This window comes from Oncorhynchus masou, chromosome 12, assembly GCF_036934945.1.
Source record: "Oncorhynchus masou masou isolate Uvic2021 chromosome 12, UVic_Omas_1.1, whole genome shotgun sequence".
Classification (NCBI taxonomy): domain Eukaryota; kingdom Metazoa; phylum Chordata; class Actinopteri; order Salmoniformes; family Salmonidae; genus Oncorhynchus; species Oncorhynchus masou.
Genome location: NC_088223.1, coordinates 67,872,458 through 67,895,752, shown reverse-complemented (window position 1 = coordinate 67,895,752; position 23,295 = coordinate 67,872,458). Strand labels below are relative to the sequence as shown.

At 45.1% G+C, this 23,295-nt stretch overlaps 1 protein-coding gene across 6 annotated transcripts in view; it reads left to right on the top strand.

Annotated features, from left to right (window-relative positions):
• Positions 1-23,295, top strand: part of LOC135550704 (nuclear receptor corepressor 1-like) — a 119,961-nt gene that overhangs the window by 76,435 nt on the left and 20,231 nt on the right. For 5 of the 6 annotated variants that reach the window (XM_064981749.1, XM_064981747.1, XM_064981752.1 and 2 more), the window contains exons 16-33: positions 703-1,001; positions 6,245-6,325; positions 11,053-11,189; positions 11,483-11,573; positions 13,308-13,764; positions 14,064-14,310; positions 14,895-15,099; positions 15,837-15,998; positions 16,977-17,143; positions 18,199-18,316; positions 18,626-18,712; positions 19,510-19,568; positions 19,817-19,982; positions 20,059-20,178; positions 20,277-20,360; positions 20,771-21,027; positions 21,174-21,504; positions 21,781-22,005. In XM_064981749.1, the coding sequence (XP_064837821.1) occupies positions 703-1,001; positions 6,245-6,325; positions 11,053-11,189; positions 11,483-11,573; positions 13,308-13,764; positions 14,064-14,310; positions 14,895-15,099; positions 15,837-15,998; positions 16,977-17,143; positions 18,199-18,316; positions 18,626-18,712; positions 19,510-19,568; positions 19,817-19,982; positions 20,059-20,178; positions 20,277-20,360; positions 20,771-21,027; positions 21,174-21,504; positions 21,781-22,005 (3,293 nt within the window). The remainder of the gene's footprint in view (positions 1-702; positions 1,002-6,244; positions 6,326-11,052; positions 11,190-11,482; positions 11,574-13,307; positions 13,765-14,063; positions 14,311-14,894; positions 15,100-15,836; positions 15,999-16,976; positions 17,144-18,198; positions 18,317-18,625; positions 18,713-19,509; positions 19,569-19,816; positions 19,983-20,058; positions 20,179-20,276; positions 20,361-20,770; positions 21,028-21,173; positions 21,505-21,780; positions 22,006-23,295) is intronic. The other variant, XM_064981750.1, reaches the window with a different exon arrangement.

Here is a 23,295-nt window from a genome sequence, read left to right as displayed (position 1 = left end):
CTGACTGCTTTCAATGTTCCATCGATTACTCCTGTCCTCTCTCCTTCGGATGTTCTACTCCAGTTAATTTTGAGATCAAGGGTTTAGAAGAATTGAGGAAAAGCTAAATGAAAAAGAGCTACTGGCGCTGAAGAGGAGAGCCCGGCAGACATCTTGACCCCAGGACTCTGATCCATTAGCCAGATAACTCCCTGCCTTTTTACCCAGCTGGATCAGTGGGCAGCAGTTAGTCATGACTCGTGTCCTAACCAACCATCAAATGAGGAATGCAAGTGCCTTTAAATTCCACAATGGACATTTTCATAAACTGTACAAGCCTATTATTTGCATAGCTAAATGCTTAGGAAAATCTAAATAATAGTCCAATCTAAATAATAATAATAATTACAACAACAACAAAAAACATTTAATTTTTTTACAGGCACTTGCATTTCTCATTTGATGGTTGGTTAGGACACATGAGTCATGACTAACTGCTGCCCACTGATCCAGCTGGGTAAAAAGGCAAGGAGTTATCTGGCTAATGGATCAGAGTCCTGGGGTCAAGATGTCTGCCGGGCTCTTCTCTTAAGAGTCAGTAGCTCTTTTTCATTTCGCTTTTCCTCAATTCTTCTAATCCCTTCTCCATCTCAAAATTAATTGGAGTTGAATAAAGAGTTGAGTTGAATAAAATAAAACAATCCCTTCTCTTGTGTCCTCCAGGGACATCGGAAAAGACAAAGACAAGTGTGACGGCGGGGAGGACGAGGACGGTAAGGAGCAGAGCACGCCACGTGGCAGGAAGACTGCCAACAGCCAGGGCCGGCGCAAGGGAAGGATCACCACGCGCTCCATGGCCAATGAGGCTGCCTCTGTGGCGGCCGAGGAGCCACCGCCACCCGAGCCTCTCTTGCCCTCCGAGCCCCCTCAGCCGTCCAAACCTGAGCCTACTATCCAGAAGGCTGTGAGAGAGCCCACCAAATCTGCACCGGGTGAGCCCCCCATGGACCCTAACAGAGGAGGTAAGCACCTCAGCTATTCTACGCTTTTAGTAGCCCACCACCATCCCCTGGAAGAAGAAAAAAAATGTTTACCAAGATGCATCTAAAAAAAAATAGACTTTTATGCTTACAAAGGTGGTTTACTAGTTTTGTGGTTATGTTGTATTTGTGACAATGGGACTGAGTAGATAATAAGTCTCAACTCCTGTCAACTCGCGACATTGCTCCTCAGCTATGGAGGTTTGAACAAGTGTGTGGGGAGTGAACTGTGGCTTCATGATTATCTTATGTGAGAGATCAACTGTTTTTTTCCTGGAAAGGCCCTGAAATATAATAGCATAGTGAGCATGCTTTTATAGGTCTCAGCTATAGAAGAGGACAGCACAACTTGCCTAAATAAGTCCCAATGGACATACATCTGAGCTGAAACACCTCTTGCTTCAAGAAAAGAACCACATACTATATAATTAACCCCAGGTACCTTTACACACACGTGACAGTTTGGGCAGTTAACAACTGGAGTCAGTTCTATTCATTAGCTATATTTCTATCATGTCACCGCACTGAATAGGTCCCTGGTTCACCAGGTTCAGGTTGACTTTCTTTTTGATGTTTTGCTCCTCAACACAATGCCATAACAGACTGTCTCACTTCTGTAACCTAGCCAGGGGATCAGTCTGTCTAGCCTATACCCTAGCCATCATCACAATGGCAATAGTGTGGTGTCTGGGGTGGACCTGTTGTCATGGCTCCTCACAGCTGTACCTCAGCCTAAACACTTAATTTGTCCTTGTGCTGCGAGCTTCTGAGAGCTTCTTTTGATGTTTGTGTGCTGAACGTCAAGAGTGTGCAGGCTCAGGTCTCTGACCAGAGCATTCAAGCAAACACAAAAGTGTTTTAGAAAGGTGAATTTAAGCTACATCCTTGTAAAGATTTTAATGGAATAATTGATTATCCATCTCAGAAAGGTGAATATCCAATCAAGGATGTAAAATCAAGTTGTATTATTTTAAGGAATTTCGTCTTTATGGCTAATTTCTGTATTGACCAAAACCTACATGTTGTGCTGTCCTTTTTTAAGTCAGACTGGGAAATAAGGTGCAGTTTGTCAACCCCTTGTCCCTTCTTGGCTCTGGTGTGTCAGGGATTTGCATAGGACCATTTTAAGTTCAATCTTCTGAAATGACTGACTGCTGAGCAGACTGCTTGTCTCCTCTCTTCTCCTCTGCTGATTCACAGCCTCCGTGCTGGTTTTGTGTGTGTTAGGCTTGGGCGGTATCCAGATAGTCATACCTTTATCTTTTGCCATCCTGGGATATTCTGTAATACCATCACTGAACACAAAGGAGTGCTATTTTCAAACCCCACTGAGCCTTTGAAATCCAAAGGTTAGCTGGTAACAAGTACATGTAAAATCCCATAGAGAATGCTAACGAGCATATTGCAAAAAATGTATATGGTCTGTGACTGAAATGATTTGCAGGACAGACATCCCAGCTCAAACTTATACAAGTAACAAAAAAATGTTACTCATAGTTTGCTGCAGGCACAAAACAAATATTAGACAGCAAGGCTCTAAAATCCAGGAGGGGATTTCTCTGATTTTACCAAGCAAAGCTTTAATTTTGAAAGAAGCTAACCATTTAGATAACAAGCAACTAAATCAGCAAATCAAATGCACAACTGCATTTAGCACATTTTACACTTAACCTAGCCAGATACCCCTCACAACATAGTAGAGAAATAATGCTAATGGCTGAGCGCCGTCTCAGATTATTGAATAGTGAACGAATTCTGTAACGTTAAAAATAAATGTAACAGCGTTTGCATTAAGAAGAAGTGTATCTTTCTAAATATATGTAGAACATGTATATTTAGTCAACGTTTGATGTTTATTGCTGTTATCTGGCGTTAGCTGCCGGAGATATTTATAATTTCTCCGGTCATTTCTGCTGCATTTTTTGAATATGGCTCAATGTAAATGGAGATTTATGGATATAAATTGCATATTATTGAAAAAAACAAATGTACTGTGTAACATGTGCTATTACTGTCATCTGATGAAGATTTTCAAAAGGTTAGTGAAATATTTTTCTTTTAATCCTGCGTTTGTGATTGTGCTATTTTGCATAGCCATGTGGCTACATATTGTATGTTTTCCTAGTGGTGGTTTAACATAAATATGTGCTATGTTTTCGCTGTAAAACATTTTAAAATTCTGACATGCTGGGTAGATGAACAAGGTGTTTATCTTTCATTTAAGCTATTGGACTTGTTAATGTGTGGAGGTTAAATATTTGTAAGAATATTTTTGCTTTCCCTGCGCCACCGTTTGGGCTGAAGGGGGGGGGGGGGGTGTTCCCAGTAGCCCCATCAGGTTGCAAAATCGAGCAATCATTTTTGCAGGTGCATGGTAGCAGTTGAACAAGATGAAGGAAAAAGCCCTTAACCAACAAAGCAGTTAAGAAAATACATTTAAAAAAAAGTAAGATAAGAATATCAAATAATTAAAGAGCAGCAGTAAATAACAATAGCGGGGCTATATACAGGGGGTACCGGTACAGAGTCAATTAGCGGGGGCACCGGTGTCGAGGTAATTATTTACATGTAGGTGGAGTTATTAAAGTGGCTATGCACTTTAGGGGGGGGGGCAGCAATGTAAATAGTCTGAGTAGCCATTTGATTCGCTGTTCAGGAGACTTATGGCTTGGGGGTAGAAGCTGTTTAGAAGCCTCTTGGACCTAGACTCGGCGCTCCGTTAACACTTGCCTTGCGGTAGCAGAGAGAACACTATGACTCGGGTGGCTAGAGTCTTTGACAATTTTTAGGGACTTCCTCTGACACCGTCTGGTATAGAGGTCCTGGATGGCAGGAAGCTTGGCCCCAGTGATGTACTGGGCCGTGCGCATTACCCTCTGTAGTGCCTTGCGTTCGGAGTCCGAGCAGTTGCCATACCAGGCAGTGATGCAACCCGTCAGGATGCTCTCGATGGTGCAGCTGTAGAACCTTTTGAGGATCTGAGGACCCATGCCAAATGTTTTCAGTCTCCTGAGGGGGAATAGATTTTGTCGTGTCCTCTTCACGACTGTCTTGGTGTGCTTGGACCATGTTAGTTTGTTGGTGAATTGGACACCAAGGAACTTGAAGCTCTCAATCTGCTCCACTCCAGCCCCGTCGATGAGATTGAGGGCGTACTCGGTCCTTCTTTTCCTGTAGTCCATAATCTTCTCCTTTTGACTTGATCACGTTGAGGGCGAGGTTGTTGACCTTGCACCACTGTTGACGTTGAGACTGGTGTTTTGCGGGTACTATTTAATGACGCTCCCAGTTGAGGACTTGTGAGGCGTCTGTTTCTCAAACTAGACACTCTAATGTACTTGTCCTCTTTCTCAGTTGTGCACCGGGGCCTCCCACTCTTTCTATTCTGGTTAGAGCCAGTTTGCGCTGTTCTATGAAGGGAGTAGTACGAGATCTTCAGTTTTTTGGCATTTTCTCGCATGGACTATCCTTTATTTCCCAGAACAAGAATAGACTGGGTTTCAGGTCTTTGTTTCTGGACATTTTGAGCCTGTAATCGAAACCACAAATGCTGACGCTCCAGATACTCAACTACACTACAGAATGACCGTTTTATTGCTTCTTTAATCAGAACAACAGTTTTCAGCTGTGCTAACATAATTGCAAAAGGGTTTTCTAATGACCAATTAGCCTTTTAAAATGGCAAACTTGGATTAGCTGCAGCAAGAGAGGCCTGCAAATCTCTAGATGTTATGTTTGCCTGATTTATTTATTTTCTTTTGGCTCTTGGGGATATTTTAGGAAGGTGTCCACTTCTAGGCCGAGTTGCTGTCATGTTATATGCTCTCCATTTGTAAATTATTTTATAGCCTTCCCCAGACTGATGTGCTCTCAGTACCCTCGTCCTCATGTCCTCTGAGATCTCCTATCCTCTCTGCATGGTGTGGTGTGTATTCACCTGGATGGGTAACACCAAACTGACCAGGTTTCTGATCTGTATTTATCAGAGTCCTGCCCAAACTCATTCCTAACGATCTCTCCTTTGATTGGTTCATTTGGTACCAAATTATTTACCCACCTGATTTTACTTACCTACTTGATTTAACCAATGCAACTTGGGGTTCACTTATTTTTGCACCTGCACTAATTCCTTTTAATTTTGTCCTCTACACCAGCATGTGGTATTGGTAAATATAAACCTGTAATATCAGATCACAAAGACTGGTTCTGATTAAATCAAGATTTCATGGTAAAAACAAATCTGTAATTGCTCAAGGGGTTCACATACTTTCAAGCAGCACTGTACTCTATACTGCCCAAGCCTAGTGTTTGTGTTTTAAAACCCAGTTTGATCTCATTCAGAGTCTCACCAGTCCTATGGGCCGGGTCAAAAGCAGTCCATTGTATAGGGTCAGTCCAAAATGGCCCCATATCTCTTCAAAGAGCCAGCCGAGATTAATGACCTGCCCACCTCCCTGGATCTTGAACGCCATGATGGGGTCATGAGGGAATGGCAGTAAGATTAGGCGAACATGTTGAACGGGACAGGAGCAGTGATTCAGTAAACATTTCAAATAGATTTAAGTCTGTGTGGCCCTAGACCGTTCGCTAGGAGCCGTCTAAACCGTAAGAATGTATCTCCTCAGTAAAAATGTTTTGTGTAAATGTCGGGTTCGTACTGCAGCTATATTGGTCCAAATGTTTACACAATCTCTAGTCCAGTGGAATAGGCTGGGCCAGGGTTCACTCTCTCTCAGCCCCAGCCTCCATCAGCACCTGTGTGTGTAGGTGTGTGTAGGTGTGTGTGTGTGTGTGTGTGTGGTTAATGGTTGTTGCATTGTAGCAGCGATATGAGTGGTAAATCTGTTGGCTGTTCTCTCTGTCTGTTTTGTCTCTGTCCAAGGCCATTTCCCAAAGAGGGGGATGTTGGAAGGCCTGTCTCTACTCCGCTGTTTAGAGCCAGATCAGGTGACACGGACCCTCCCCTTGGGGGGGAGAGGGAGGAGGGGGTTGGGAGGGAGGGAGAGCGAAGGGAAATAGGAGGGAGCATGAGAGCGCACGAGAGAAAGGGAGTGTAAGAGAGAGCGTGAGGGTAGGTCTCGGCAGCGAGCCACAGAATGTAAACTGATTATTAGATTAGCAGCCATGAGAAGCAAGACGGCTGAGAAGCGGAACGAGCTTGGTACTGTACTTTCTCTCTCTGTGGGCTGATTATGAAGGTTTCTGTTCTCCCTCTGTGACTGAAGCAGGAGGAGCTGCTGCTGCGAACGGCGAAACCGGAGAGACTTCTCGCTGGACCGAGGAGGAGATGGAGGTTGCCAAAAAAGGTAGTGTTTTTGTTTTATTTCTCTATCTACTGTTTCTCTCACCCCTCTCTCTTTCTAGTTTGATCTCTCTACTCGAAATTTGTATTTATTATTGATCCCCATTACTTCCTGCCAAGGCAGCAGCTACTCTTCCTGGGGTCCAGCAAAATTAAGGCAGTTATACAATTTTAAAAACATTACAATATATTCGCAACACATTAAGTGTGTGCCATCAGGCCACTACTCTACTACCACATATCTACGACACAAAATCCATGTGTACGTGTGTGTATGTTATCTTATGCATGTGTTTGTGCTTGTCTCTTCACAGTCCCTGCTGTTCCATAAGGTGTATTTTTATCTGTTTAAAACTGATTCTACTGCTTGCATGAGTTACTTGATGTGGAATAGAGTTCCAAGTATTTCTGTCTCTATGTCGTACTGTGCACCTCCCATAGTCTGTTCTGGACTTGGGGCTTGTGAAGAGACCTCTGGTGGAATGTCTTGTGGGGTATGCATGGTTGTCCGAGCTGTGTGCCAGTAGTTCAAACAGACAGCTCAGTGCATTCAACATGTCAATACCTCACAAATACAAGTTTGCTCCCACATAAACTATCACTCTGACACTCGCCTGGCTGGGTGCATAACTGGTGGAGGCTTTTAGGGAGAAGCAAGCCGGAGTGGTTTGAGCGAGGATACTTTTTCTGGTAGCTAACTGCAGTGGCTCTGTTCTGCGTGCCGATCAAAACTGATCTATTAGGCCAAAGTATGAAGTAACAGCGTGACAGTTTGCGTTTCCTCTAAAGATCATATCTATTAATCACAAAAACAATTTGCCAGGCCTCTGGATCTTATAGGACTTTACCCCAAAACATTTTTCTCTCCAAAACCACTCCTTTTGAGAGGTGGATTTTTCATTTCATGCAGTTACTGACTGTGGACACAACAGCGTTTCTGCCTTCGCCAGTTGCGTCACTCAGTCCATGGGAGATTGACCCCATTGACCCATAGTTACCTTCCAGCCAGGCCAGTACTCCTCCATCTTTGTCAGTGTAGACTCTGGTGGACAATGGGAGAGGGCGAGACATGTCAAGTTTTCATCATTTATCCTGGTGTTTTACCTAAAAGGCTCAGACTTTTCTGTTTCCATCTACGTGTACCAGCACCCGTGTCTCACTGGGCCATGGCGCCGGTGGACCTGCTCCTCCTTGGGGCCAATGCCAGGCCACTGGTACTTTTCAGCTGTCATTTCCATAATAATGGCTAACTGTGAACTTTAGCACCTTCTCACAAAAGACCGGTCTTGATAATGCAGAGGTTGTTGATTCTGCTCGCCCAAAGTTTTTAGTGTCACACTCCTGATGGAGAAACAATAACACTAGAGCTTATTTTAATAGAAAACACTGGCATTACTTTGGTGTGGGGTAAGTCTTAGGTGGAAGTGCAGCATGAGAGTGCCAATGGGGCTAAGCACATTGGACAGGAGAGTAAATAGAAGGATTAATGGGGATTAATTAAGGCTGTCTTGGGTGGGTTTGCGGATTTGGAAATGATTTGGTCATGCCTCCCCCAACCCATGTACATTTTCCCGTACATAGATTTCAGTCGACAAACCTAGCCTATATATCCCAGGGAGTTACTACCTCTGCTGTGTATTTCTGTATTTTCTGTATTGTAGAATGCTGATGCCAGATACAGTATTCTGTTTTGCCATTGGTATCATTTGGTTGGTCATACATTCACAGCCAAAAGTGAATCACTGTAATCATACAGTGACTAGGGCTGTTAATTTAGAGTAGTCTGGTTGAATTAACAGAGTCTAGCAGAGATGCCACTGATACCCAAGGTCTTAAATCTGAAGCTCCTCCAGACCAGACAGTACAGAGGGGGAGTTTTTAAAAGCTGACGTGTTTGAAAGGAGCACTTTCATTCATTGGGCTGCCTAACAATAGTGTACATTAGATGCTGGCACAGTGTTCTGCGTAGTTTCACAACAGCCTTTTTATGTTTTGCCCACTGCTGGATGGGTCAGAGAGTGCCCCCCCCTTGTCTTTTTTTTTCCTCACGTTCTCCCCCTATCTTCATGTAAGCTGTATGTAACAGGGCTTGTACATGTGAGAAGGAGGACAGGTGGTAGTGCTGTACTAGTCGTAGGCCTCATGACGAATATTAGAGATCAGTCCGTCTGAAAGCAGCATTAAGTCCTACACAATTTAAAGCATATCAACCACAAAAACTTTTAGTAAACACGCTGATATGAATACTTATATTAATCTAAGAGATGGGTGAATATAGCATTCACAGTATTCACACATTTTCAAATCAACATGTATCACATGCTACGTAAACAACAGGTGTAGACTAACACTGACATGCTTACTTACGGGCCCTTCCCAGCAATGCAGAGGGGGGGACACACAGTAGAAAGAATAGCAAAGAACATTGAAAAATAATAACTCAAGGAATAAACAAAAATAATAACACAAGGAATAATTGTAACTATGAGTAACGATAACTTTGCTATATACACGGCGTACCAAGTCGAAGTGCAGGGTTACGAGGTAGTTATGTACATGTACAGTGCATCTGGAAAGTATTCAGACCCTTTGACAATTTCCACATTTTGTTACGTTACTGCCTTATTCTAAAATTGATTAAATAAAAACTATTTCCTCATCAATCTACACACAATACCCCATAATGACAAAGCTAAAACAGGTTTTTAGAGGTTTTAATTTATTAATAATGAAAAACAGATACATAAGTATTCAGACCCTTTGCTATGAGACTCTAAATTGAGCTCAAGTGCATCCTGTTTCCATTGATCATCCTTGAAATGTTTCTACAACTTGATTGGAGTCCACCTGTGGTAAATTTAAAATGTTTGCTGCATTGAAGGTCCCCAAGAACACAGTGGCCGCCATCATTCTTAAATGGAAGAAGTTTGGAACCACCAAGACTCTTCCTAGAGCTAGCTACCCGGCCAAACTGTGCAGTCGGGGGAGCTGTAGAGTTCCTCTGTGGAGATGGGAGAACCTTCCAGAAGGAAAACCATCTCTGCAGCACTCCACCAATCAGGCCTTTATGGTAGAGTGGCCAGACGGAAGTCACTCTTCAGTAATAGGCACATGATCGACCACTTGGAGTTTGCCAAAAGGCACCTAAAGGACTCAGACCATGAGAAACAATTTCTCTTGTCTGATTAAACCAAGATTGAACTCTTTGGCTTGAATGCCAAGCGCCACATCTGGAGGAAACCTGGGACCATCCCTACGGTGAAGCATGGTGGCAGCATTAGGCTGTGGGGATGTTTTTCAGTGGCAGGGACTGGGAGTCTAATCAGGATCGAGGGAAAGATGAACGGAAGAAGTACAGAGATCCTTGATGAAAATCTGCTCCAGAGCTCAGGACCTCAGACTGAGGCGAAGGTTCACCTTCCAACAGGACAACAACCCTAAGCACACAGCCAAGACAACACAGGAGTGGCTTTGGGACATGTCTCTGAATGTCCTTGAGTAGCCCAGTCAGAGCCCGTAATTGAACCCAATCTAACATCTCTGGAGAGACCTGAAAATAGCTGTGCAGCGACACTCCCCATCTAACCTGAAAGAGCTTAAGAGGATCTGCAGAAAGGAATGGAAGACAATTCCCAAATAAAGGTGTGCCAAGCTTGTAGCGTCATAACAAGAAGACTTGAGGCTGTAATTGCTACCGAATGTACTTCAACAAAGTACTGCGTAAAGAATCTGAATACTTATGTGAATTTGCAAATAATTCAAAAACAGTTTTTGCTTTGTCATTATAGGGTATTGTGTGTAGATTAATGAAGGGGAAAAACAATGGATAAAATTTTAGAATAAGGCTGTAATGTTGTAACACCTTTTGAAAAAGTCAAGGGGTCTAAATACTTTCCGATTGCAACGGGATAGATAAACAGTAACAGCAGCATATGTGATGAGTCAAAAGAGATTAGTGCAAAAAGGGTCATTGCAGGTATTCCGAGTAGCTATTGGTTAACTATTTAACTAACCATTTTAGCAGCCTTAATGCTTGTGGGTAGAAGCTCTTCAGGGTCCTGTTGGTTCCAGATTTGGTGCATCGGTACCGATTGCCTTGTGGTAGCAAAGAGAATAGTTTGAATTTGGGGGCTGGTGTCTTTGATAATTTGGGGGAGAATGGATAATGTCCATGTTATATACTGCAGGTGTTTTAAGCGGTTTTCTGGCCAACACTAAATAGGGTAACTGGACCACCATTATCATTTTGATGTGATTACTACTACAAAAAAAATATCTAATCATAAGACTATTAAAAGTGACTCAAACCTGACGCTAAATGTTCTGTCCGGTGTCTTCTGTCTTATTAGTTCAGATGGCGTTGTAATGGACCTTTGTCCTATTCTGGGCTCCAGTCTGAGGTGATTTGTCAAAGTGCTTGTGTCCTTTAGCTCAGAAATGCAGTGGATGAAGGGGGAGGGAGGTTGGAGAGAGACCCTAATGTCAAAGGTAATCGGCTGTCGATCTTCCAGTCCACTGCACCCCTCTGTAAGCGTAGTCTGTCGTAAACAGTTTGAGACTCCATTAAAGCTAATTGTTGGATTAGATAAGTGCTGTTGGCCTGCAGGGTTTTACCAGGTGAGATGGTGTCAATCTGTAGTAGGTTAATATTCAATGGATATGCTTAATCTGGAATCTGGGCCTGTTTTAGGTTCAGATCCCAACCCAGTCTCCCTCTCTCTCCTCTGCCAGGGCTTGTCGAGCACGGGCGCAACTGGCCAGCCATTGCCAAGATGGTGGGCACCAAGAGCGAGGCTCAGTGCAAGAACTTCTACTTCAACTACAAGAGACGGCACAACCTGGACAACTTGCTCCAGCAGCACAAGCAGGTACGGCAACACTCAACACAATTAATTACCAGAGTTGTGTTCATATGGGCACATAAAAAATGTAAATACAATGGCAATAAAAGAGTATACCTTATCATCCAGGCAGTCCTACCAATTTCAGTTAATTTTCTCAGTTTAGTGCTTAATAACATTGTTCAGGTACAATGTGAAGAGTTTTCTTTTCTTTAACGTCTATTAGAACGTGTATGTCTGACACTATCTTTAATCGATTTTCTGTAATAATCAGAGGAGCAGTGAAGTTGATGTTTGTTCTATAACCTGTGTTTCTTCAGGACACACGGCGGGCACGGGGAGATCGAGACCCGTCTCAGAGCGAGAGCATGGCTTCAGCTGACGACGACCAAAACCCAGAGGATAGTGATGGTCAGTCAGAGAGATGTCGCACACCATCCATCTGTATATCCTCGCATTCAGACACACACTGTCTGCACAGCACAAATACACAAACACAACCATTGTTAAGAATTGTTTTTGATGATTATTTACTTACATTTGATCTGAGTGAATAAACGATGTCGTTGTGTGTGAATGAGAAAGAGTTAGAGAAACGCCTCTATGGAAGAGTGAAGCGAAGTCTAAAAGAGTGAGTCCACTTCAGAAAGAGCCTCTTGAACTGTCTGTCTTCTGAGAATTTGATTTGAATTATGGCAAAGGAGCCCCGGTATTTTCTCTATACTGTCTGTAGTTTTAATGAGAGAGAAAAAAGGGATCAAATAGAAAGGGAGAAGGAGGGGGAAAAAGCAAGAGATAAAAGATGTGAACTAATTCTGACTGCTGGGTCTGGGTTATGTAACTGTTCCTTGGCTTTGAAGAAAGCGTGCTGCATGGAACGCGGAGTGCTGCTCCACTCTTCTGATCCACCGGGCCTCCCCCGGTTTCTTTCTCTCTACCCCTCTCCCACTCTCTCCCCAACTCTCTGCTCTTTTCCCCATCACCCGGTCTCTTTCTCCTTCTCTGTGTCTCTTCTCTCCCCCCTCCCTCTCCACTTGCAGTCTTCTATCTCTTGGTCTTGCTCTCTCTCTCTCCACTCTTAAAGTTCTAAAATATTGTCGTAACAGGGCCTGTTTTGAATATTTAAATCCCTTGCCCTGCAATGCTCTGCCATGTATGGGGATAGGTTAATGCGTGTGAGTCCAGATTAAGTCTGGTACCTTTCCATATCATCCTGTCCCTAAATGTCCTCATGAATTCAATGTCTCCCTTGGGTTTGTCACAAACCGATCACTCACCGACTGTTGCTCTTGGCCATCTCTTTCTCTCTCCCTCTTTCTTCTCCCCTTCTCTACCTCTCTTTCTCTTTTGGCATGGAGCCCATCTCCCTCCAGCTTTTGGTTGTGGTTAAGCAAAGTGGCTGAGGTGAAGCAAATTGGTTTAGGGTTGAGCCTCTCACCTGACTGGGAGGTAGTAAAGGCTTCCCCCTACCCTTGTAGCCTGCTAGTCTCTGTCTCTCTCTATCCCTCCTGCTACCTTGCTGCCCCTCCTGATGACAACCAACTACAATCAGATATTTGTAAAGTTGTGTCTGGACTACAGAAGGTTACTATATTATGTGTTGTTTTTGAACTCCCAAGGAAACTCAAACTGTCCTCAAGGTATTGGTTGGTTGGTGTAACTGCCTGCTGATTGAGTGTCACGTGGTTGAGCAAAGGCAGTAATGCTGCTGGGAGGGGAGTGTTCAGTGTTCTAAAACCCTGCTTCTGTCAGAGGGGACACATTTAGATTATTTGTTTTTGGTCAGATTATTTGGACAGACTCTTTGGCGTTTGATTTGATTCAGTTTGACCTGTGTTAGAGATTTATCTTGGCATCGACCCATGCTTTTTTGATTAAATGTTCAGGTTTCTTCTCTCCATGGCAATAGTGCCAGACACAGGCAACATTGCATGCATCATTGGATGCATCATTGGTTTGCAGAATATTTATGCATTGTATGTGGTCTATGTTTTTATCTATACTGCATATTTTTATCCATAACATTTCTATCTGCTTGGATCATTATATGTGTCCCTCTCCTCAGGGTCACTTCCTATGTATGCCATACAGAGTGATTTAAGTGTGTCTCACCCATGTCTTTTCCTGTTCTGTGTGCCCATAAAGGTGGAGATAACAGCTCAGACACAGAGAGTGCCCCGTCCCCGTCGGACCCCTCCAAGGCCGGAGGGGATTCCCAGAGGGGAGACGGAGCTGGAGGGTCAGAGAACCAGTGGTCCAACAAGGGCCAGGCTAGCAATGGGAGGGTCCAGGAGCCCTCCTACGGGGAGCTGAGGGTCAAGTTGGAGAAGAGCCCAGAGGGAGAGGCCAGAGAGCCTGGCTCTCAGGAGGATGGGGAGAGGCCCCGGGTGGCCTACGAGGGCCATGGGCACCCCAAGAGCGAGCCCCAGGATGTGGACATGAAGCCTGGGGGGGCCGGGGAGGTGCAGGTGAAGGTGGAGCCTGACTCTGCCAAGGAGAAGGGGGAGCCAGAGAAGCAGAAGGAGGGGCACCACTCTGACAACGACTCCAGTGCCACCTGCAGCGCCGACGAAGATGTAGACGCTGAGCCCGAGAGACAGAGGTGGGTCAGGATGATGATCACAGGGATGGACTTAAAAAACACATTTGGACTTTAATAACAAATCTATTTGGGTGAAGCTAATGATCACTCAGCTGTTGATACTATCAGTATAGGGGATCAGATGAGGGCAAAATGTACTTAGATTAATTATTAAGGTGGTAAATGGTTGATATTATTAGTGGTAATTGAATCGTTCCGTACAGGACTCCTTTATTGTAACTCCTTTGACCATTACCTCAACTCTGAACAGTGTGTCTCACCGTTCCTCTCCTGTCTACCCCTATCTCCTGTGACCTCAGGATTTTCTCTAGTATGGACAAGCCTTCGTTGCTCAGCCCTCCCGGCTCAGTGCTGATGTCCACGGCCAAGCAGGCCCACCTCAACATGCAGCAGCTCCAGCAGCGCGCCGCTACCATCCCGCCCATGGTCAGTCACTATAGCAACCCACACTTTTCTATGATCAGATATGCCCATTCGGCGAGGCAGGCACACGGAGGCAGGCAGCAGGGTGAAAGCATGTCTTGTTTAGACCAACCTCCCTGTCAAGTGAGTCCATCATCCCCAGCATTTTTCCAACCAACCTGTCAATCAATCAATTTGTTACCAATCATTAATCTTTCTGTCATTCAATACGTTGAGCAATGTGTCAGCATGGATTTAAATCAGTCAAATTGTGCCCATCTTTTGTGTAATCAATCATGCTAATGTACTGACACTGTCAAATTGTTTTCTGATGTAAATTTCTTTCCCTCCAATTGCCTCTTCTATGGTGCTTCTGTCTCCTCATTTCTTATGGAATGAGATCAGACAAACTGGATTGTTTAAGCACTATGTGCAAAACACGAACACTATCAAATCTGACAACTGTTTAGCTGATGTTTTACATTTGTCATCCAACAATGTCCATTATCTTTTCTCTGGGATGGTTTAAAGTCATGCCTTAGTACTTTGCGTTTAATTCTGACCCTGATGTCCAATCAACATCTACTTTTCCTGTACTCTTACAAATGTAGATTGAGAAACTTCAGTGTTAGTGGGCAACGCATCAGCCGCTTGCATTACTTGTACAGAGCTTGTGTCCCCCCCCAGTCTTCCTCACATGGGCATCTCTCCTCGCCCCCTTCCTGTAGGTGGTTCCTTTTGGTCCTGGTGGAACTTCTATAGGAGCCCCCCTCAGCGGTTTTGCCATGTTCCAGCACCAGATCACGGCTGTGCACGAGTCAGCCCACGCCGAGGAGAAACAGAGGCAGGACCAGGCTGACCCCGAGCGCAGCAGACAACCCACCAACTGCCCTGGCTTCACCAACCACAGCCCCACCATAGTGGACAGGGAGGGTAAGAGAGAGTACATACAAACACACCGATATCCTCCCTCTGAGCCCCTACCTACCTGAGCCTCTCAACCAACAGCAGCCTATTTGTAGCCATTGCATTTTTCTGTCACGCTCGCTGTAGTTCACCGTCAAAAAAGGAAATATGAGAGGAGAGAGAGAGCAGGTTCAGACTGCCACTCTAAAATGTCTTTCTGAGCCAGAACAAGATGTTAGCTGACCCCATTTCACCTCTGATGCCACCATGAAGCCTCTGATGGGGAGGGCTTGTTTTTCCTGAAATGCCTCTGGGGGAAGAGAGGGATTCTGCGGTTGACTTTTGAAGGCGTGTGACTTGAGTGTGTCAGAGCAGGACACAGTCAGTGCCTCCCAGGCAGACAGACAGACAGACAAGAGAAGCGGGTCCTATTTTGAACGGCAGAAGAGTCATTCAGCCACAAAGGTTTTCGGGTAGTCTCGCAATACCATGTTTGAAGAAGCCTGCAAAATTTAAGTTCGTATTCGTGCATGACAGCAGCATTCTTTTTTTTGTGAACTGCGAATCCATGTCAAGATGCTTCTCAATCATTTTTAGTTGATTTGGAATGAATAATCAAAATCAACAGCATGTGTCCTCAGAGAACTGAATTTCCTTAATTAAATTGTGTTTCATCTTATGATTCTTTGTGTGTGTGTGTGTAATTTGTTGTGGCAGTGTTTTCATTCATGTGTCTCTGTTCTGTGTTGTGTTGTGTTCTCCAGGTAAGCCCTTCCCCTACATGCCTTATGATATGAAGATGGCTCTGGAGCAGGAGGCCCAGTCTGGTCGGCCAGGCTCTCCCTACGGGCTCTCTCCCAGGGACATGAGCAAGGCCTCTCCTCAGCCCAATGACCCCAACGCCTCCCGCTACAGCGTGCCTCCAGGTAACCGCTCTCTGCTCTGTCCTTCCCCATCTGACCTCCTCTCTACCATTCACCTAGCCTGGTCCCAAACTGTTTGTGCTGTAGCCAACTCTTGTTCCATTGGCTTAATCTCGTACAGTTGGCCTTATTCTTTTCACACTCCACCCCCAAACTCTTTCCCCTTTGTCTCTGTGAGTAGATTCAGCTGTAGTGTAGCTGGCCTTGAGCATCTATCTGTCCCTATCATGAATTAATATTACACACACAGCCTGGCTGCAGTAAGGCTTTATCAGTATTTCATTATGGAGTACCTTGTTTTCTTATCTCCCGTGTGAGCTGCCAGGATGCTGACATCTGTGCCTTCTGTAGGAACTCTCCCAGACAAATATACAATTTTTGATTTAGTAGTGCAGGGGCATGGAGGACGGGTGTGCGGTGGGGAGGAAAGGAGCAGGCGTTGCTTCCTCAAGGCAGGTCACTCCCGGTCACTGTGACTCACTAACATGTTAGAACACTGCAGTCTGGGAAATCTGTGGCGGCAGGCTTAAACATCTGGGGGAGCAGCATTAGGGCAAATCAATGTTTGATCATAATGCACTCATAGATGGGAGATGAGTTGTGAGTGGAGCCTGTTGGCAAGACTAATGAATGATTCACTGGCTGAGAATGAGAAACAATTTGAGCTGAATTTAGTAGCAAATTGAAGGAATGGCACCCAAAGAAAAAATTATCCATACTGGACATCAATTGGAAAAAAATCCTGAAGTGATTTTGGTGCAATCGTGCAGATACTTTTCAGTGCCTCTGGATTCTCTATTCTTGCCACACGTTCTTTTGTGTGTTTTCTCTTTCCATACGCTAAGTGTCATAAGGTGAATTCACCAATTTGTAAGTCGCTCTGGATAAGAGCGTCTGCCAAATGACTTAAATGTAAATGTAAGTGACCATATTATTGAGTGTGTCACTTTCTAACTTTTACTGTTTTCTCTCCTCTCCCAGTGCTCCAGCCAGCTCCCAACCAGGTGGTCCAGAGCCTGCCTGATGGAGTCCGTGTGACTTTCTCCAGACACAGCCGACCCGCCAACATTCCATCTCCTCCTCCATTAATTCCAACCTCCAAACCCACAGACAAGCCCTCCTTTATCCAGGGTGGCTCCATCTCCCAGGTAAGACCCCTATCCATCAGGTGAGGGCTCAGATCCAGCCAGCCCCCTGGTAAAGACTGACACAGGTGTAGCTGGACAGGGCCGTTTCTAGCATTTTGAGTGCCTTAATGGTTGTGGGGCCTCTAAGCGCTTATGTCCCTTGTGCAGCGTTTCCCAAACTAGGGGTTGCGACGCAATGTGGGGTCGTCTGATTTCAAAATGGGGTTATGCGAGAAACTCTGAAATACATTTTAAATGCGCTTGGGTCTTAGAACTAGTGTTACGTCAGTAACCTCCAGTAGCCACTAGATGCGGTTGTAATAAACAGTGATTTCTGTTTTCTTCCTACTGATGTGGCTCTATCATTTGATGGTTTATGCTACAAAATGTCATGACCCCATCACTAAATGACATGAGCAGGCACTAAATCAGACTGGGAAAAATAATATCATCAATGATGATGATCTTTTCTACATAGAAGATCATACAAAATTATTGCCTGATGATCTTCTGAACTTCCCAATGCCTTTCCACATGCGTTTCAGTCACTTGAAACCATACTTATTTCAGATCGAAATACTGCCAATTCTACTGTCAGACTGATTTGTAATAGAATGTCATAGCCCCAATTTTAAAAAAGTAGGCATTTGCTTTTGATGACATCACTTTTTTACATGGTGGGGTCACAGGCCAAAAGAGTTTGGCAACCCCTGCCAAGAAACGGCACTGTAGCTGGAGTTTTTGGTATGTTCTATTCGGCACCATTCTCTCTTTCTCATTCAGTCATAATATAGCAGTATTTGTGTGATAATGATTTACTAAGAAACTGACAAGGGTATTTGCCCTTGTAGCACACGGTAGTCTGTATTTAGTAACGGTTACTAGCCAATATGCCAAAGGGGAAACTTTGGTACATGTCACTTGGATCCACCTTTATTTGTGTACACTGCACCTTCCTTGTATTTCCCTGCTGTATATTTCCAGACACGTTTCAAGGTTTTTCAGAAATCTTGGTTAACCAACTGGAATTTTGCAATCCTGACCTGATTCTGACCTGTCTGTTCCGGCCATTTCAGGGGACTCCTGGTACGTACCTACCGTCTCATGCTGTCTACGGTGGCCCAGAGGGGGCAAAGAGTTCTGTGGGCTCCATATCTCTGGGCCTGCCCAGGCAGCAGGACCCCACCAAGCCTGGTATGACAAGCCAGTCTGGACAACACACACACCCTACCCACATTACCAATGGCTAAACTATAATACTACTTACAATAAATGCCCAATACATGTCTTCTTACTAAGTGGTATGCTAGTGTGGATATTGGAACATAGCCCTGCTGTCTATCATCAGCTCCTGTCCTCTCACTGCTATTAGATTTGCATGAGAGAGGTGGCATATTGTTAAAGTTTAATCGCATTCAGACCTGATGTGACAGTCCCAAATATCCCACTTCCCTTCCCTAATTGTCCCCTGTTCATTCTCTCCACCTCCCTCCCTCTCCCTAGTGTCCTACATTAAGCAGGAGCAGTGTTCTCCGCGTGGCCAGTCTGAGGGACTCCTCTCTCGCACGCAGTATGAGGGGGTAGTCAGAGGTGCGTGTTTGTCTGTCCATCTCACAATCTTTCAATCTGTTTGTCAACCTGTCTATCCTTCGGTGTGCTTCCCCTTTCACTGTGGTAAAGTGTGTGAGTGTCACTCACCAAACAATGCAGATTCCAACAGTGAATACTCAGAAACCACACGTGTTCAAATACTCAGTGTTTGCCTGCTTGTAGTGGCAGATTGTTGGGATTTGCATTTCTGGGGTAAAATATTTCAAATACTATTTGAACCCAGGTCTGAGAAATTTAAGAGGAAAAAGAGCATTATCGCAGGCTGAGGGAGAAAAGAGAAGAATGAAATGAAGGAGTCTGGCACAGACTTCCACCCTACCTCCCTCCAGCCCTCTGTTTGCACAGACCTGACATAATGTGGCATGCTAGGGATGGAGGGAGGGAGAGGGAGGGAGTGGGCCTTCACAAGCCCAAGTTCAACGAGCATCTCCTCTCACCAGCAGTCCTCCTCACAACTTCTTCTACAACTGACCTCTGAGGTGACATCGGGGTGTAGTGTGTACTTCAGGCCATTGCTCCACACTTCACCCTGAAGTGTGCATTTGTTCACTCCCCTTCAAAGATTTAGAAGCATTACAATAGTGTAGCCAGAGTGTACCATTTTTCTTACACCAATGATATTTTACATCCTTGGAGTCAACAAGTGCACATTCCTGAGAGAATGAGGGGAAAATTGGAATTGAGCATGAGTGATTCTGAGCAGGAATAAAATGCCAACTGTACAGCCCTTATGTATCCGTGCATACCAACCTGTCTCTCTGTTGTCTTCCTTCTAGGAGGCCCAATGGATGGGGGTATCAGCAGGGGAAACCCAGCCAGAGGATCAATCACACAGGTATTAGAATGTCACTAACATTGCTAAATCAGTATGTGTGTCCAAGCACCACCCTGTCTATGGATGTCTTATAGAACAATTTAGTTTATGATTATGTAAACCCGTGTATATTCTATGAAGTAGTCTAATATTCTTGGAGCAAATTTCTTTGAAATGTAAAATGTATTAAACAGTTTCTGGTTGCTGATCTTCTCCCTCTCTCTGGACCTATTTCTCTCTCTCCCTTTTGCTCTCTTCCGTGTGACCAGGGCACGCCAGCCCTGTCCGGGTCCAGCATTGCGCCTGACCTGCTGAAGGGCACCATCACCAAGCTGCCCACGGAGGACCTGAGCAGCCCAGAGAAGGCTCGGGAACAGCTGGCCAAGGGACACGTCATCTACGAAGGCAAGAGTGGACACATCCTCTCCTACGACGGTAAGGCTAAGGCCTGTTCGTGGTCACTCTGACTTGATCCTTTTGTATATCTGTAAATAAGCTCCTGTCTCCGTAGCCATTAAAAACCCAAGAGAGGCCACGCGTAGCCCCAGGACAGGCCATGAGCTCAAACGCTCCTACGATATGATGGAGGTCGCCAGAGGCCACCCCGGGAGAGAGGGAGCCCCCTTCGAAGGTAAGGCGTGTGTGTTTTTTTTTTTTTTTTTCTACCCTCGTCTCTGCATATATTCAGGCCACTGTGTGAGAGTGACTGACTGTGTGTGTGTTTGTCAGGGTTGATCAGCCGAGCCCTGCCCAGAGACAGTCCCCACGGGGAGTCTAAGGAGAGGCCCATGATGACTGGATCCATCATGCAAGGTAATTAAGCTATCAGGTGTCATCACAGCTCCAAAACTCAGATGTACTGGGGCATGAGCGAGAACCTGGCAGATCAGATAATTATAACGAAGACTACCGTATGTAAATCAGTCAATTAAAAACAGCTAAATCAATTAAATTAATCAGATATTATTTTTACTATGTAAATGTAACCCACATAAAAGCTGAAATCGGCAATGACACCACTGTTCACGCCCCCCCAACGCATTTGTTATTGTTTTTGTTTTGTTGATGAAACAGAGGAACAATGCTGTTCAGTCTCATGTGCAATGATGTCCAAGGGAAAGAAAATGTGTTTGTTGTTTGAAGGAACTTCTTTGTTGTTGTAATATCTTGTCATTTTCACCATGTACAGATTCCAGCTTTGTGTTTTTCTCTTCTCACTCCAGGTACACCCAGAACCTCTGCAGAGGCCTATGAGGAGAGCATGAAGTACGGCAAGCAGATAAAGAGGGAGAGTCCACCCATCCGCTCCTTTGAGGGGGGGATTGGTAAGGGTAAGCCCTACGAGGGGGTGAACACCATTAAGGAGATGGGCCGCTCCATCCACGAGATCCCCCGCCAGGAGCAGCCTGGACAGGACCCCCGCAAGACCCCCGACATGGCTGCCAACATCCGAGCATCCATGGAGGGCTCTATATCCCAGGTGTGTGTTTGAGAGAGAGTGAACACATTTGTGTGTGCAGGCGTGTGAGACGGTGTGTTTTATTAGTCTGATTTTACTGAGTGCATCGTGTCGGTCTGTCCGTTGTCACCAGCAGACTCTAATCCCTCCTCTCCTCTCTCTACCAGGGCCATCCTCTGAGCCAGTCGGCCATCAAGCACAACGTCAAGTCCCTGATCACCAGTCCCAGTAGGCTGCCCCATGGTCACACCATGCCCCCGCTGGAGGCCATGGAGCGGGCCAAGTATGAGGAGAGCAAGGCGGCAGCGGAGCAGCGAGCGCGCCACACCTCTGTGGTCAACTCGGCAACCTCTGTCCTGCGTTCCACCCACCAGGAGCAAGGAAAGTCCCAGCTCAGCCCGGGCATGTACCAAGATGCCGACGCCCGCAGGACCCCGGTCAACTACAGCACTAGCTCCATGTCCAGAGGCTCACCGATGCTGGGCCGAGGACAGGAGGGTACGTCTTGTCTGACCATCCCTCTTAGTCTTCACTTTCAATGCAGATGTATCCTGTCAGCTGTATCTGACTGCACCATGTAGATTCGCTGTACAGCAATCAGTTCACAAGCAATGATGTGTTGCTATGGGTCTTTACATCATTACAATTTTCCGACATTGAAAGTGAACACTTTTATATTAGTTAGTTATGTTTACAGTACTATATATAAACCGACTTTGTGATTTTGTATTGATGAAACCCATTTGTAATTGTGATCATCTCTCCCCTATCCAGGCTCTGGGAAGCCTGCGTCCCATGACCGGAAGAGTACCATGACCCCCACTCAGAGGGACAGTGTTCCAGCCAAGTCTCCTGTGTCAGGGGGTGACCCCAACCACCCTATGGCCTCCCACAGCCCCTTCGACCCCCACCACCGTCCCATGGCCCCCGGAGAGCCCAGGTTCCACCTACCTCCACACCTAGACCCTGCCCTCTTCCACAGGGCTGTCCTGGACCCAGGTAGGACATGCTACACAGCCACTCCAATGAACCTAAGCCAACCTCCATTAAATGGCACAGTAATAGACCTGAATCCTGGAATGATAGAAGGATTCTGGGTAAACTGATGAAGGTTAACTTTGGCGTCTCTCATTCATAGGCACTGAATGTCCAGTCTCAGGTTGAGTCCGTTGATGTCAGTAGGGATGCATGATATATCGGTGAAAATATCGGAATCGGACGATATTACTAAAAACCCAACATCGGTAACGGCCCGATGTCTAGTTTAATGCCGATGTTAAAAACCGATGTCAAAGCTACCGTGCATACCTATATAACGTTGGTACATGGTATAACGGCGCCACGTAAAATGTTGCGCAACACAGCATTCCTAACCTAGGCCATAATGTCTGCTGTGTGGATCGAGCAGTCATTTGAAAGAGTAAGAAAATGTCTGCGAGACAACTCGAAGGCGAAATCCATTAAAGCCAAGAAAATGTAATTCATTGCCCTTGACAATCAACCGTTCTCTGTTGTGGGTGATGTTGGCTTTCGCCGACTGGTTGAGCACCAGTACACACAACCAAGTGCTCTATTTTTCAGATGTTGCCCTACCGGAGTTACACAGGAATAGCGTCACTACTATTACCTTCACGACATACATACTATGGAACGCTGTTTGGGTCTGCGTGTCAAAAAATATAAAGTAGTACTGTCAAAGCTGTACAAAAAAAGTCTGCAAACACCAGCCACGAACGATTTTGTTCGAATGCAACTTCTGGGGTAGCTAGCTTTAGCTTGGTACCAAGCTAGCACCAATACAACCAGCCGGAATACAATGACCAGTAGAAACTGCAGTCATTTTCAGGAATGATTTAGGAATCCTTATAAGTATTAGCTAGGTTGCCACTTGCTGTTCGGCTATTGAAATTGAACTCCAGTTCATGAAAATAAATAGCTAGCCTGCTACTTAACTCTGTTGCCCAAAGCTAACGTTATAAGCAGCCAGCTAGCTTCATCTGGCTAGTGAGGCTCATGTGTTCTGAAGCTAGCCACAATAAGGATTAGGCACTATAGTGGGATTTGCGGGTTGCCTTCAAAATAAAAGTATGTCGTTGACAGTGATGCAAATTAATACAAATAGTAGAATTATGCCGTACTTTTATTTTGAAGGCTAATCCTTATTGTGGCTTGCTTCACATAGATGGGTCCGACCACAATTAATCAAATAAGAACTGTCTTATAAAATAGGATTATTTTAGATGTTATATCGGTGCATCACTAGTAAGGAGCGTGCGCCTCCTCTTTCCC